The sequence below is a fragment of the Stegodyphus dumicola genome, chromosome 9 (assembly GCF_044657685.1).
Source record: "Stegodyphus dumicola isolate Sdum_Otavi_A_Nest chromosome 9, ASM4465768v1".
NCBI lineage: Eukaryota > Metazoa > Arthropoda > Arachnida > Araneae > Eresidae > Stegodyphus > Stegodyphus dumicola.
The window spans coordinates 70,893,896-70,910,437 of NC_140776.1; the positions used below are offsets into that span (position 1 = coordinate 70,893,896).

Consider the following 16,542-nt stretch of genomic DNA (forward strand, 5'->3'; position numbering starts at 1 on the left):
TAATTTGATAATGCTGTAGAAAATAAAGAGCGAGAACTAAGTAATTCAGTAAAATTTGCAATCTGTGTCTCCCAAATAAATAGATTACTTTCCTCGTATTCTGTTTCCTTCTGTGTTTGAATAAATCATGTTAATTTGAATTTGTTTTTAAATGCCTGACAATAACTGTTTACAGAATTCGTGCATCTACATTCATTTAGAAAAGGGTCGGCAACTATTTTTGGCTGCAAATCAAAATCAGCCAAAATACGCGGATAACACATTTCTTGGAATGTGATTAAGTACTGGTATTTAACGCATCTCTTTAAGGCGACCACCTTCATAGAAAGTTAAAATCATCTCTAACGCCTTCATAGGAGAATAAAATTGTTTGGTAAACGACGATAGGGACATTTTATGGCGGTTTTACTGTATGTTTTTATTTAAACTTAATTTTCTAGGCTATTAAATTAAAAAAAGAATAGGCTACTGAATAAAAAAAAAACTTTTAGGATATTGAATTAAAAATTACTGTTATTTCAAATAAAAAAACTTGTTTATTTTCAGCCATGTATCGTTGGTTAAAGCTACGTGTGTAAGCAAAATGCTTAAAATGGCAATTAAAGAATATGATTATTGTTTAATATCTCTTGTTAAAAAATAAAATTTATTGTATTATTAAAGAATTTAGAATAGGCAGTTATATTGTCATGTTTTTATAATGTTAATTTGGCTAATATGCTGCTTCTTTTTTGGTACTGAAAGACGTTTTCAATGATTGTGTTGCGGTTTTAAAATTTTAGTTCAATATTTTATGAAAGTAAATAGAAAAAATTGCAAATGCATAAAAATTGTAACATTTTCGTAGCAGTACCCTGATATAAAATTGCTGGCACTCATATGCTGGTTAATAGGTGGTGTTCATCAAGGCCGAAATCTTTACAACAGTTCATGACATAAAAATGGTAGTATCTTTATGAAAATAAGTTTTTAATTTGAAAAATACAACCTCCTTTAAGGTATAAGGTTTATTTGTAATTATTTAAATGTAACCGATTGACTATACTCAGATCATATCATTTTCAAGTCTAACAGTTTGACTATAATTCAATAAAAAATGTATCATTAAAATAAATCTTAAAAGATTATTCAACAACGTATAGAGTCTTAAGTTCTAAAAACATACAAATATATCTTACGTTTGTGAGGAGTGTGTATATTGGTGAAATAAATGAAATAAGCCATAAAACTTGAATTTAACACAGTAATCAGAAAACTGTAATTTCTAACTTTCTCTGAATAACTCTCGCTAATTCTTAAAAAATCTCCAATCTAATTTTTAAAAAATATCGGACAAGCAAAATATGCATTCACCAAACTGAAAGTATTTTACTTCCTTCAGTAAACTGCAAAAGCAGCTGAAGGACAGTCTTAATCACTGGATAAGCACATTGTTAATGGAAGATAAATAAATATTTACTACGTGTTGTCTTATTTAACTTGAACTCTTGTGAAGGCAGATTAAAAAAAATCGAAGGTTACAAAGGAATTAACTTGAAAGCAACTGATTACTTTAAATAAAATCTTACAAAAGTACGATCATCTTTGCTGTCCTAGAAATGGGTCACCATTATGCAATGGTCCCATAAAAATTTTCAAAACAGGTATAATGAAATAACAGAAACAAGACACTTACCTAGTCGAGGCACCCAGACAGCAGCTCCTTCAGGGCTTCTTAAAGGCAAAAAATTCAAAAAATTTGCCTTCAATATTTTATGACAGTGTTTCGGTGTAAAGTTGCGGTAGACATTCGGATAAATTTGCCTATTTAGGTAATATTTCTTCAGTAGTTTAAACGCTGCATCAACACTGAACTTTCTAACTCGTAAAAAACCCAAGAGGAACTCTTCAGAAATGTCTGCATTCAAATCCTTTTCCTCTGTAAGAAGTACATAAATATTGTTGAGAAGTTACATTTTAAAGAAAATGTTTGAAAATCGTTAAGAGGGTAAAATGATAGAGATGAAAAATTGTCAGAAAGAGAAGAAAAGCAATCTCTTGATTTGTTTAATACACAGGAAAGGCGAAAAGCGAGAGTGAGGTCAGGTGAATAATTAGAAGGGATGCCATTTAAGCAACGAAAAGTCAGAAATTTCTCTTAAAAAATTATGATTACTAACTTTACACTTCGAAACACTTCAAGATGTATCAGAATACATTTTAAATAACATAATTTTTCTAGTATTATTTATAATAATTTAAAAGCGTTACATTTATAGTACTGCTTTTATTATTCATGCTTTAATGACTGATTGTTTCATTTCCATTAATCTTGATATGTATTTCTCTTCTCGCTTTTCATTTTATGTTGACGCAGCGTAGTGTCAATAAACGTAGTGTCAATAAAATTGCTTAAATGTAAATTAAGTGATTTATGTTTATTGCCTTATCGCAATCATATCGCTTTGGTGCTTTTGAAAGTCTACGAACTGGATATGAATGAACACACAGTTGCCTGCGTTTTGATGCAGCAAATATAAAACATAAAGATCCACCGAAATAGCATCCGAAGACTAATGAAGGATGCTTGAAAATAAAATCTTCCGTATTTTCAATTTCATTTTGTATTCAATTTGTTATGTAAAAGTTGCCACGCATTAGGGATTTTGTCTTGTTGTTTACGTAGGTTATTTGCATCGGAGCTTTGTACAGTGGTTTTATTGCGGTTATTTCTGGAACAGCTACATATGCAGCACAGAATAAAGAAGAGACGACACTTCAGTCTATTATCTTATTCTTTGTTACGACTGGAATGTAAATATATACGACAAAACATTACTTTCTTTTCTGAGTAGTTGTATTGCTTATAATGAATGAAACAATTATATAAATTATTTAATTTGAAAGACATTAAAGAAGGTTTAGCGTTTTGAACTTTTTGTGGAAGATTTAAGACTAGGGGGGTTGTTTAAGACAGTTATGGGTAAAAATAATAGCATTTAAAACAAATCAGTTTTAAATTATCATGTATGTTATCTGCGCGAAATTCAATACTGCATGAAAATGAAAAAGTTTGTAAAGTCTTGCAATAAAGACCTATATGTAAATGCCTACAAAATTGTCGCTTAATAGAGAATTTACAACAGATGAGAGAACATTTTTCAAAATTTCAATTTTTGCTTATGAAATATTTATTATGAAAACGAGTTAGCTTGCTTATGAAATAACAAGCATTCGCTTGTTATTTCATATTCGCTTGTTATTTCTTATGAAATAACAAGCATTCGCTTGTTATTTCATAAGAAAGCTAACTTCCGATATTTAATACTATACTTAATGGTACCTGTACTTAATGGTACTTAATACCCTATACTTAATGGTACCCTATACTTAATGATAGTACTGAACAAGAATATCAATTTAGTGATTTATTTAAAATGGTGATAGTGGATAATGACAATAGTGATAATAATGATCGTGACAATAGTGATAGTGGATAATGGTGATAGTGGGTGTATAAAACCTTGTAATATTTAAAATGTTCTTTGAACGAAATCACAGTGAAATGGGCTAAGAATTGTTTAGTGTTTAACTATTTATGAGAGGAGTTTTGAAATCGCGTGGAATTTACTGTTTCAAAGATTTACTTATAGGAGAGAACCAAAGATTTTCTTTTATCATTGTTAAAGAAAATCTTATATTTATCAAATTTTCAAACTGAAAATCCCCGTCAGATATTCACTTTTATAGATACCGTGAAAGAATATGTATGTTCTTTTGAGATGTTGGGTTTCAAGTAGAATAATTAGTCGGTACTATTTTGATGTTAACAGTACAATTTAAACCAAATTCTTCTTCCAGAGGAGGATGGGGGAAATTCTTTAAAGCGAAAGGAAATACCAGTACTTAATGACCTGTTACAATTCGTAAAATCTCATGCTAGAAGTCTAGAAACTGGTAAACATCAAGAAGTTATAAACAAAATACGAGAATTCGTTGGCTTCACAGAAACACGTACAGTGCACATATTGTAAAACCAGTCATTCAGTAATGTAATGTAATATGTTTCTAAATCTGAACGATCAGGATAGTGTTAATTTTGCCGAGAGACACAATATTTGTTTTAACTTTTAGTTCCAAATCGAAAAGTTTCGGAACTAAAAGTTAAACGAGTGCAGAAGTATCCATAAATGTAAAAAGTTCTTTAAAATCACCACACACATTATTGCATTTCGAAGGAGTTTCGAATCAGCCAAAAATTTCAACAAACAAAGGAATTTCGGTCGAGATTAGGAGTCTGTGATTTCTTTTAAGCTCTACTGAAGGTGTACTACAGTAAATCTACAGAATACAGGCGATTTAATACCACCGACGTAACATACACTCGCATTAAAGCAATGGTGTTATGCAGTAAACATTTGTAGGATGTTAAGTTGAAGCTTTGTGATATTCTGTGCGAAATTTCAAAACACTTGTTTTATTCTTTGTTGCTTTAAAGTGGAAAATGAAGTGCCAGAGAAAAGAGCAGCTGAAGTGCTGGTAATTAAACATATACTCAACATATTTGATATATAAAATATCCTAAAAGGTGGTTAATTTTTTTTCCAATGGCGGGGTCTAGTCGTTCATAGGCGTTGGCCACTACTAAGCCCGGAAGCAGTGGTCCCTTTATTATAGAGGCACGTGATAGGTGGGCCACCGTTGCCTCCTATGAAGGGACGTACAGATTACATCCTTACCTTCTCCGGGATTTGAATCAGGGTCTTTCAGTACGGCGGTTAGAGTCATGAACCAATTTTCCGTCTACGCGGTAAGTTAGTTAATACCAAATATCCTAAAAAGGGATTATTCGAGACCTTTGTTCTCTTTATTCAATATTTATCGACATAACAAGAAAAAACACATTTACAGATCAGATTTTCGTGTGGAAAAGATTTAAATTACCCTTATCAACACAAAAAAAGAAACAATTTTCTTGTTTATAGTACAGTAATTTAACTATGAAGTTCGATAGTAACAATGAATAAAAGGGTTAAGAAGTTGTCGTTTTGCTGTTTATAAGGCAGAATTTTCTGGAAAATGAACGATTGTAACAAAATAAGGCTTAATTTAGATAAAAGAAAGGCAATTTCAGAAGTTATCTTAAATATTACCGAAATTTTGATCAGATTTCGAGAACAATATACATTTGAATATTTCCATGTTAGTTACTTTATCAGTCTTTTTATATGAGAATGCTTATCTCCGCCAAAGGCATTGAAAATCTAATACGCAGAGCACTTTAGATTGTAGTGATTGGGTTCTACGAAACGTTAGTTTTGAGATCTTGAAAGGTTTTCCTTTGTTTAGGACATTTCTTTTGAACTGTATCATAATTTGCTAAATTATTTCTTATGCAATATTTAATTTACAAACAAAATATTAGCATAAATTTTTTTTTCTGAAAAACCATAGAGAACTGATAATGCAATAGAATTCGATTTATCAAGACCAGATTTTAGGTATCAATGTTAAAATTATCCAGACCTTTTTTTCAAGGTAAAATAAAATAATATTTTCTGTTAATTTATTTAAGTGTTCCATCGTGTTATTTTAGAGATTTAGCCGTATCCTTATATTTCATATCCTGTTGTTAGCTTTTTCGTTAGTTTGAAAAATACAAAAATGACAGCACTATACAAGACGTAAGGTCAATTGATCTCTAGAGACATATTATTTTTTAATTTACTTGAACCTCGAGATCGATCAAAAATTCTTACAACAAACACTTATATTCTTGAACAGAATACAAAAAGAGTATCTGCTTAAAGATCTCGTGGCAAGTTGTCTCGAGGATTTTAATTTTTCGTCCTTCGCGATTCTTGAAATACGTATTCAGAAAGCTCAATAGTTTAAAAAAATCCTTTCATCTGACAAATTATGTTTTCCCAAATTTTACATTAATTTCTCGTTCTCTGCTAGTGAACTACAGGCTCTTGATATGGGATATTAATTAAATCACTTGAAGTGAAATGTAAGAAAAATATTGGAGTATTTAGAAACGAAATATGATATTTTAAAATTCTGTGTTTTGCAATGTATTTCATTGCAGTATTCCCATCTAACACCATAACTTTCGTAGCAAGTTCAATGCAAATGTTTTACGGGTGTTTCAGAAACTCTCGATAACATTCACAGACGTAAAATACAAGGAAGCATTTCGTGTCAGGAACGTTCAGGCGAAACGTTGTGAACCACGTCTATATGTTACAATTCTAAAATGGACAATTACATGTCCAAAACCAGGGTTAGTTCCACTCTCATGTAACATGTAAAGAACATCATTACACATCTTTACATAAAAATAATAAATAATTTGATGTTTGCCGGAAAATTAAACAACTGTTGTAATTGTATCATAAGTAAAACGTACTTTATAGCACATGCTGCAAAAATGTTGCAAAAATAACCATGTTTTTCTTTCACATATGCTAAGTACTCGGTTATAACATGCAATAATTTAACAAGACATGAAAAGCATTTTTATAGCATATGTTTTCATAATACAGCATATTATGAATGTTTCGAAAAGTATCCTTTTGTACACTGAAATGTACGTCCTAAGTGTAAAATTATAACAGGCACAGCTTTAGTTTATCATGTAGAATGTACTTTATGGTACATATTGGAAACGTTTCAAAAGGTAACAGTGTTGCAAGTTGAAATGTGTTTTCTAAGCATACGGATGTCACTTAAGAACTTCTTGGAGAACGTTCTAAATGCACATCACTTTGTCACAGAAAGAAGGCAGGCTCACTGACTATGCAGTTAACGTTCTCGTGCTGCTTAGGCTTTGAAAGCAATCTTGAAGTGTCATTGTACACCGTAAATAAATAATTGCTTAACAAATTCTGGGAGGATTCAGATTTTAACATTGCACCATAAGGTTTGTTAAGATTTTTCATGCTTTCGCTGACTTCGCAGCTTACCACTCTATTCTTGGACTCAGACTTGCTAACACGACGCTTTTTGTCTTTTCAACTTTGTTATTAAACATCATTCTGCACACTTGCACCACATAAGATTCAATAGCAAAATCATAACACTTTTAAAAGCAACATATGTTTAGGTTTCCCGATATTGTGTTAACTGCCGAATTACTACTTTTTTTGGGTGGGGGGGCTTTTCTCAGTTTATCATACTAATGTTCAACTTGTGGGGTTTTCCTTATTTTGCATAAGAAATTTATTTTAAGTGTGATTTCCTGTTCTAAACTTTTCAACTTCCCCTCACTAAAGTTAACTGAAGTGCTATTTAAACGTGTGAATATCTTAGTTTGTTCAGAGTGTGTTTCGCTTGCCAAGCGCACGATTCGTTGTTATTTTGCGGTCACGCTCGTACATCTCTTGGCCTTAATTCTATTAGATCACGCCGGTTAGATTTCTGTGAGTCCACCTCTTAGGCGTAAACTTAAGTGCGCTCTTGCATTATTTATTTCAGGTTTGACTTGTATTATATTCTACGTTTTAGTTCCCACCGCAAGTAGACGGTGTTTTTGTAACCCACGAAGTCCGTGCCTTTCTGTTAAATTAGTTTGGATTAATAAAGGGCTATTTTTCACCCTTCTTCTGTGCTGGTAATTTATTCATGCTTGTGCGAGAATTCGCCAGATTCATTGTAAGATCTAATTTAGTTTATGTGGAATAACAGAGATAGGTCTTACAAACTTTCTTAGTAAGACGGCTTTACTTACCTTTTTGTTACTAGGCCGAAACAGCTAATAATCTCGAACTTCAATTTTTCGTCACTTTCTATGTCCATATAACGTTTTATATAAAGAGATACCATGACAATGGTTAACTGAAGAGGACAACCATTTTTCACGTGAAAAACGACTGAGAATACGTAACAACAATAAAATGAAATCAGAACGAAGAAGACTATCGGTTCAGAAACCAAAAACGACCTAAAAATGCATAGTTCGAACGTTTATTGTCAAATGAAGAATTGTCATCGCTGATAAACAAGCTCTCTTGCGTGACGTAAAATATGAATCATTTCAGATTTTTTTTTAAATTAGATTTAATTTTTGTAATCTTTGTTTTACTATAAGTTTATTTATTACACATAATTTTCTTTGCATCTTCGCCACATAAAATTCAACCGCAAAATCACAAAATATTTAAAAAAACATAATATCTTTAGAATTCCCAACAAAGAGTTAAGTGCTGCCATATATTTATTAATGTTTGATATTTCATTTCCTTAAAAAAAAAAAAACATAGCAATGACATTTGGCGACGCCATTTGAAATGTAATACGAAACTAAATTGATACGGACAGTAAAGTGAGGTTCCACATTAACAGTCTCCTCCGGGGCTAAAATAAAAATTGGACTTTTACTACAAAGTGTAACCGAATAACATATGATAGGCTATCTGTGACAATGAAACGGGAAGAAGATATTGTTCAAAGATGAACGTAACTAATTATTAATTACATGTAGAGCAATTTAAAAATGTTTGTATTGTTGGAGGGTATTATAATAACAATTAAGGCTCCGTTTTCGATATCTCAGAAGCATAAAAAATCAAATGTAAATATATATGCATTATATAGACTAGAAGAGAAACACGCTAATGTGACAATCAAAATCGTACGAAATTAACAAGTCTTCAATAGCGTATCATAGTTGGATATTTAACCATAATTTTGACTTTGGGTCTGCAAAAATTATCCAAAAGGCTTCTTCCATATGTGAATTGGATTTTCTTGAGGTTTTTTATATTCACAAAGATTTAGCATGTTTAGTTAATGATTTTAAGTCCAATCCAGTCCTTCCTAATGCCTTTAAAATTCTACTATCTTAATTCAGTTATTTTTGCCGATAGATGGCGTTACCTCCTCGCGTTTGGAACTACCAGAGGGTATAAAAATCCGTTTAGTGGTTGCTTTCCATTATTCGAAGTTCAGATTTTGAGCGTGAAGGTGCAGTTGCCCCTCGCTCCCTATTTTTAACTTCGCTAATTTTTCTTGTCCTTTGTGTTACATGTTTGATCAGATAGCCTGGCTCAGTAAAAGTAGGCGGCCAGTGTAACTCTGATTAGAAATCCGGTTATAACCACGTGCAATGCTGATAAGGACCACGTGTTTCTGAGACTCCTTCCCCTTTATTTTTCTTCTTTCTAGGTATTTCTTTCTCCTGATGAGGAGGGACCTTTAGCTGCCCTCGAAATCGATTGAGTATTTCAATATACTTACGCTAAATACAAGGTTGTTTTTACGATTTTTATATGCATTATATGCTGCAAACTCACATTTTGTGCATTGCTGCATATCATTCACATTTTTTTCTACAATATACATCGTGCAAATATCGATTTATCAGATTCTTCCATCTTGCAGCTTTAATGCCCAGAAGTGTTGACAACAAAATGCATATCCAGTGAATTTATATTTGATTGTTATAATTAATGTTTGAAAGCAAGATGAAATCAGTGAAATAAGCAGTATTTGCAAGCATAGACTAGAAGAGAAACACGCTAATGTAACAATCAAAATCGTAAAATCAACCTTGTATTTAGCGTAAGTATATAGAAACACTTAATCGATTTCGAGGGCAGCTATCGATTGAGTGTTTCTATATACTTACGCTAAATACAAGGTTGTTTTTACGATTTTTTGATCTGCAAGCATATTCAAGAACTTATTAAAAATTAACTATCTTGCTTCTGTTGAAAAAAGTAGAGTTAATAATAATTCACAGACTTTTACTCTGATATCTTTTCTTGTGGGTTTTACCTACTGTTGACGTTATTGTGGGTCCATTTTATCAGATAAACTTGAATTTTTATAATAAAATTGAATGGTAAATTTAATACTTAGAATTCATAGAGATTTCGAGCAGTTACCAGAAATGCATAGGAAGATTTTAAAACTCCGTAGTATTTATTTGCGATATTGTTTGAATTCAGAAATAAAGTAAAATACTTAGACAGTTTTTTACAACTTAAAATAATAATTAAAGTTTGAAGTTGATTTAAATTTTGTTGCGTCCGATGGATTGCGAAAAAGCATTGCACGGAAAGACTATACATTTTTCAGAATATAGTACCGCAAATTATATACTAGACAATATGTAAAATTTACCTGTAAGTAAACGAAACTACAGGTATTTCAGGCTTATTTCTAAGTGATGTAGTTTTATTCTTGTTATATTACATACTATTATTGAAATGAATTTTAGTGAAATTTTTATAAATTACTTACCTTCAATCATTATTTTAAGTTCTTGAAGACATACTTTCCGTTTTTGTTCAGTCTCCCCTAATTCTTCTTCAGCTTTACGGATAATGATTTCGTTTAGAATTGTATTTTCCAAGGGCATAAACTGTGATTCTTGCATTAATGTTTTGCAGTCCATTACTCGAAAAAAGAAGATCTAGAACCAATGATGCTACCTAAAATTATAGAAATAAATCCTAATGATATTTGAAGGTAAGTAACCAAGTAGAAGGTAAGATAAGAAAATGTGATCTATATACAAAAGAAATTAAAATGTTTTAATGAAAAGATCAAACCGTAACTTTTTCTCATGTCCAGATGTTTCAGATTCGCAGAAGAAAACAAACATATGTTTTCTATATTCTATTCTACATAAAACAATTTTAGCCACTTGTATTAATGAGATAATGAGAGTATAATCAGACGCATCTCAAAGTAAAATGTCTTAACATTTTCTTCAAATTTAATATACTGTTAGAGAGGTAGATACAACAAATTATTGGGAAAATTAAATGGTGTTTGTCTCTGTAAACAATTTCTGGCAAATACATTAGGCAAGTAATAAAACCCACAGTAAAAAAGTAATTAAAAAATATCAGTCTTTAATCAGTTTTTAAAATAAAATTATGAAAAATATTTTATATCCGTCAAAAAACATTCATTTCCTTTTTAAGAAGCGATCGATTCGACTTAAGTCTAGCACATATTTTCTTTCAGCAAATTTGATACTCGATTGATAAAACTTAATATATTTATTAAGTTGTTAAGTTGCAATTGAGCTGGAGATAGAAATCAAGTCTTACAACCCCACTATGACAAAGACTGCTCAAAATTTTAAATAACCTTTATATTTAATCTTTAACATTTAACGTATAAAGCGCGACTCATGCCAGCAGACAAGAACCACTACTCGTAGCGATGTAAATAAACAATATCAGTCAAGTAACTTTAAACCTTGATAAAGTAGTATATGATTAGACAAACAAATAAAATACCGGCGCTGAAGCTAAAAGTATCGGCTGCGAGAGAATTCGAAGACGAGGTAATTACGCTTAGATAAAGTTGGCAAAATTCTAACAACGCGAGTGTTAGAAACTCTCTGACTAAGATTTAAAAAAAAAGTCAGCTTTCGTACATTAAAAGATAATTTGCATTCTGGTGAGACATAATGAAGGAAGAAAGCATTGTAGAGATCAAAATCATAATAACTGATTTATTAACATAAAGTAGGTTATAAACTTAGATCTCTCTAAGGAAAAAAGCTTAAGGAGATTAAGAATAATAAAAAGGTTCAAGTTATAAAATTTAGTTCTTTTTGCTATTATAAATTGTAACAAACTCTGTTAGATAGACTAACAGACAATTATCTTATTTTTTTCTGAAAAATGTATAGTCTTTCCGTGCAATGCTTTTTCGCAATCCATCGGACGCAACAAAATTTAAATCAACTATCTAGTCTAAAATAACAACTGAGCCTTGAGAAAAGTGTTAAATGACTCTTTATTTAAAACTAAATAAGAACAGAAGCCACACCTGGTGCTTACAACTCAACCAGAACTTATGGCCAGATAAATTAAATAACAGTAAGTTCATATTTAAAATAAGTTAATAGTCAAAGGGTGCACAATTCAATTTAACGCGAAGTTGGCTCGCAAACTTAACCGGCTTAAATATTAAACTATCAGCAATTATAATGCAAGGCCAAGTACTGCGAATATAAATGAGCTAGCTGTAACTTACGAACGTGATCGTGAGAGGCAGAATAAACTGTCTTCTAATCTAAAAACCTCAGTTTCAATCTACGCGAACTGACTTTTATTCTCGCTTGGAAACGGAAGGAAGACCTAACACTAAAGTTTTAAATCATAAAATAATCAGTTAATTATCGTAAAGGAACACCACAAAGTAGTGGCTTCTTTAACATCTAGGAAGGGAATGTATGTGCCTGAAACTTTCTCTTTTACTTTCATTTTCTAGGTATCTAACGTATTTCAGAGGTTTTTTTTTTTTTTCCCATTAAATTATCTTTCTTTTATTTTCTGCCAAAAGTTTCCTGTTTTTCCTTCTCATAATGTTTTCTTCTGTACAATAAAAAGATTTTATTATTTCTTTGTCCACGTAAATAACGCGATATCTTCATATTACAATTGTTCGCACAAAATCGTATTACTATAATTGCGCTTTTTTCATTCTGTTCACACTTCAGTATAAAGATTGCATTGTTAAACAGCATACAAACATTACTAGTGGTTTATACATCAATAAGAAATATGTGTATTTTTAGCATAGCAGTTATCTAGGCATCCGTTCCTATATACACAAAACAAGAATCAGCGAGGAATAAAGTAAATTTCAAATCTTTAAAATATGATAGGTTAGAATATATATATATATGATATGATAGGTTAGGAGCTTTCTAAATGAGAACAGTAAATATTTTCTAAGACAGTTTTCTAAATTTTGTTCAGTTTCATTTTATTCTTTATTTTTCTTTATTATTATTATTATTATTATTACTATTATTAAGTTGAATTGATTTTCAAATTAATGACAATTCATCTTGAGTACACGTGTTAGAAAATGGCAATGAAATTTCATTTAAGAACTAGCTCTTATCTGTGATATAGGCCGAAAAAGTGATAAAACAGAAAACAATAGTTTGTATCTCCCAAGGATAATAACCTTGCTTCAGAGATTAAGGTGGCAACTGTTTACACGTGAGCATATTTTTATTCCATGCGAGTATATGCTGTGATTAACTAAATGAGAAATTTCTATAAAAAATATACTGTTGCCGACAGTGAATGATATTTTCTTTCTGAGAAAAGCCGTTTAGAAATATTTGAAGGAAAATTAATTTGAGAGAAAAATTAGAGTGACAGCTTTGCTAACATAGTACCTCTTTTTTTAAAGAATTAATGTAAATAAAATCATAAAAGAATTTCTCTGTTTTTTTTTATTTTTATTAATAACATTAATCTTTTAAATTTTACTCAGGGAACCTGCAACTTAAATTTAAAAGGCATTTAGAAAGTTTAAAGAAACGTCTTTTGAAATTCAATCTCTGAAGTTAATTTGTAAAGTCTTTCAACTGATATCAAACGAGTGATATTGAACATTAATCTGTAAGACAAAAATGCGTACATCATGATACATCAATGCTTAAATTGATGCAATATTTTCCAACGATATATACCACAAAGATATAAAATTCTAAAAATAACGTTGCAAAACTTTTATCACAAATAAAAAATCAAAATATGCAAAAATAAACTACTAACAAAAATAACGATATTTATTCCAGGGTTTTAAAATAATACGTCTTGGCTAAGTCTAGACAAAAGCAACTAACTGATAAAATACTTAATCTCTTAACCATAATTTGAAAGATAATTAATCACATATACTTTCATGTAATTATCTTGACATAGACATGAAAAACTACATAAACTATCTAACTAATAGGATTATGATGATCCTCTATCCAGTTAATTAATTGACAGGTAATTTGATATATAGAGTTTGCAATATTGTTTTAGTTTATTAAATTAATTAAAAATTAATTATAAATTAAAAATTAATTATAATTAAAAATTAATTATAAAACTAATTTTTTTCTGTAATTTTTGTACATTTTAGAATGAAACAAAAAGAATTCAATTAAGTATTAATAACAAGCAAATATTTTCTTTTAGGAATTATTAGCCCAAAGGGCAATTTGTCCGGAAGGGCTATTAATTTGGTTTTGGCATTTTGCTTTGATTCACTTTAAACTGCGAAACATTTTTTAAATTGTTGTTACCAAATATTAGAACCCTGTATTATATTTAAAGAAATTAATGAAGAATCTGCATAAATGTACGTATATTTCTCGAACTGTGATAAAACAACAATACCTAGAGCCATCAGATTTTGAATAACGCACGTCTCTACCCGAATATGGGCATTTGGAAGCCCAAATTTGGAATTTGGAATTTGTTTTATTATCTTCATATTTTATAAAGTATTTATGAGTTTTTAATTAAGAAACTCAACGATTTCAAAGTGAGAAATTGCAATACTGTACAGAAAAAAATTGTTTATATGCAGCGCGCGGGACTGTATATCAGAAATTCTAAAGCTGTGCTCTTTTAAATATTTTGTGATATTGCTGTTGAACTGAGTTTCATGCTTTAAGTGCGAAGAATATGATATTTAATAAATATAGGTGACACATAAAACGTTAAAAAAACGTCCCTTAGGGCGTAATATAAAATCTGAAATCTTTCAAATTTCTTTTTTTATTCGTTAATTTTATTATGGAATATTTAAAGTTTGGAACGAGAATTACAGAGAGCTTCAAATTCTGATTAGTTTCGTAGAATTATTGAAAAAAAATGATATAATCGTTACTGCGTTAAAATCGAATTGAAACTATGGAAAAAAAAACCCTTAAATTGTGCTGAAGTTCTTAAATTGCTGAAATTCTAATAAAATATGCATTTTTTCCTTTTAAACACGTTTCCTTTTACCCTCAATCTTGAGTTACTCGAAATTAAACAACATAAATATACGATTAATCAAATTATAAAAACATACATACATTTATAAATCATACATCATACATTATTATAATGAATGATGTATTGATGTTAGAAACATCTGCAATGTAGCCTTTCTAATGTTCGCATTATGGTATCCTTCTGTAGCAATCTTCATTCGCATAGCCTGGCATATTAACCATTTTCATTTCAGTTTCTTACCCTGGCTACAAAACTTCCTTTGTTTTAATCATAAGCTATAAATTAAGACTTTATTAAGTACTGGGGAAGAACATTTTAAATTTAATTTTCAAATTACATAAATATGTTGCATATAACGTAGCTCATTGAGCAACTTTATGCATATCTGTTATTGATTTTACCTTATTTAAATTTTTAAAAGATATCTACTTTTTATTGTACGCAGGAACTTAAAATAATTTAAACAGGGTTTTAAAATAAACTTCCTTTTGATGGGAAATAAAATCGTACATAGTCGAATAGCTTCATAACAATATATGAAATTTCATTTCGATTGGTTAAGCGAATAGGCCGCTAACGGCTCATATATCGGGGATATATCTTGCAATGTTGAGCCCTAATGACTACAGTGTTGTTTGAATGCATCGAAGGGACTCTCCAGTGTTCACTTTCATTGTAACTTTGCTACAACTGTAAATAAGAAGGATTTTATCAGTGAATACCTAAGACAGTTGGCTTTAGAGGTAACAAATACCATTCTCAAAAATGCTATTGAGATCGTCACAGACGACAGCAAAATTGCTGACATTTATATTGAGACTCCTAGGGAAAAAATGACTGTGTCATCGTAGCCCAGATCACTATTCTGTCTTTGCGAATGAACTGATAGCAATCAATTCGAGGCTGGAGGCTATACTAACAGAAAAAGAATATTGGTGATTTATGGATTTAATCTGATAGTCGTAGCTTACAGCATATTGACAATTGGATCCTTGTAGGCAACAAAATCCTACAAACGCTGCAGTTAATTTCCCAGCCCTATGATATTCATTTACAGTGGGTTCCCCCTTATGTGCAACGAAAGGCGGACAACCCTTTAAGGTAACGAAATGGCGGACAAATTAACAAAGGAGGGCTATGATCTTTCAACTCCCTCGTTTTCTGCCCTCATCTATCTGGAACTGCACTATGTGAAAAAAAATCACAAATCATGGTGGAATGGCTTGTGCCCTTACCCATCACTGGTACTTAGTTAGCAAGCCTGGTTGAACTCTAAACACTGAGTGTGACAGGAGCTCCCAGCTCTCTAAAGTATTGACAGCTCTTACATAAAATGTCTCTCTTTCAAAGAGGGCATGAAAATCCTTTTCACATGCACCAAGTGCCGAGAACATCAGGCTTTTTATTGGTCTCTTTGGACCTCTCTAGGGAGAATTTTCATACCAGTCTCCTCCTTATGCTCGACTTTCTAAGAGTCAACGGTCTTTTGGACCTTGTCTGATCTCGTCACAATCTGTAGATAAAGCAACAACAGCAACATATCGAGAAAGACTTTTTATGACCACCCTGATATGAACTTGTTTATCTAGGAATGCATTAAAGTAACTTTTCCAGGATTAAAATTGCATATTAAAGGAATTTTCTCTAAAGAACTTTTAGCAGAAAAGAGAACAGTTTAGCATACGGAACTTTCTTTATGGAGGATGAGTATGAAATTTTGCCCATTTTCATTAAAAGCTATCGCAGGATCAACCTATCGAATCATGTCACAGTTGGAATGCCAAACTTATTTCGTTAA

General features: G+C 30.9%; 1 protein-coding gene across 7 annotated transcripts in view; it reads right to left on the reverse strand.

Annotated features, from left to right (window-relative positions):
* The window catches only part of LOC118188446 (alpha-tocopherol transfer protein-like), a 74,335-nt gene that overhangs the window by 26,841 nt on the left and 30,952 nt on the right, over positions 1-16,542 (reverse strand). For 5 of the 7 annotated variants that reach the window (XM_085823592.1, XM_035358885.2, XM_035358883.2 and 2 more), the window contains exons 2-3: positions 10,228-10,418; positions 1,676-1,918 (exon numbers count right to left, since the gene is read on the reverse strand). In XM_085823592.1, coding sequence (XP_085679718.1) covers positions 1,676-1,918; positions 10,228-10,381 — 397 coding nt within the window. In that variant the 5' untranslated portion in view covers positions 10,382-10,418. Of the gene's footprint in view, positions 1-1,675; positions 1,919-10,227; positions 10,419-11,982; positions 12,070-14,824; positions 15,020-16,542 lie in introns of those variants that run through there. The other 2 variants (XM_035358882.2, XM_085823593.1) reach the window with 2 other exon arrangements.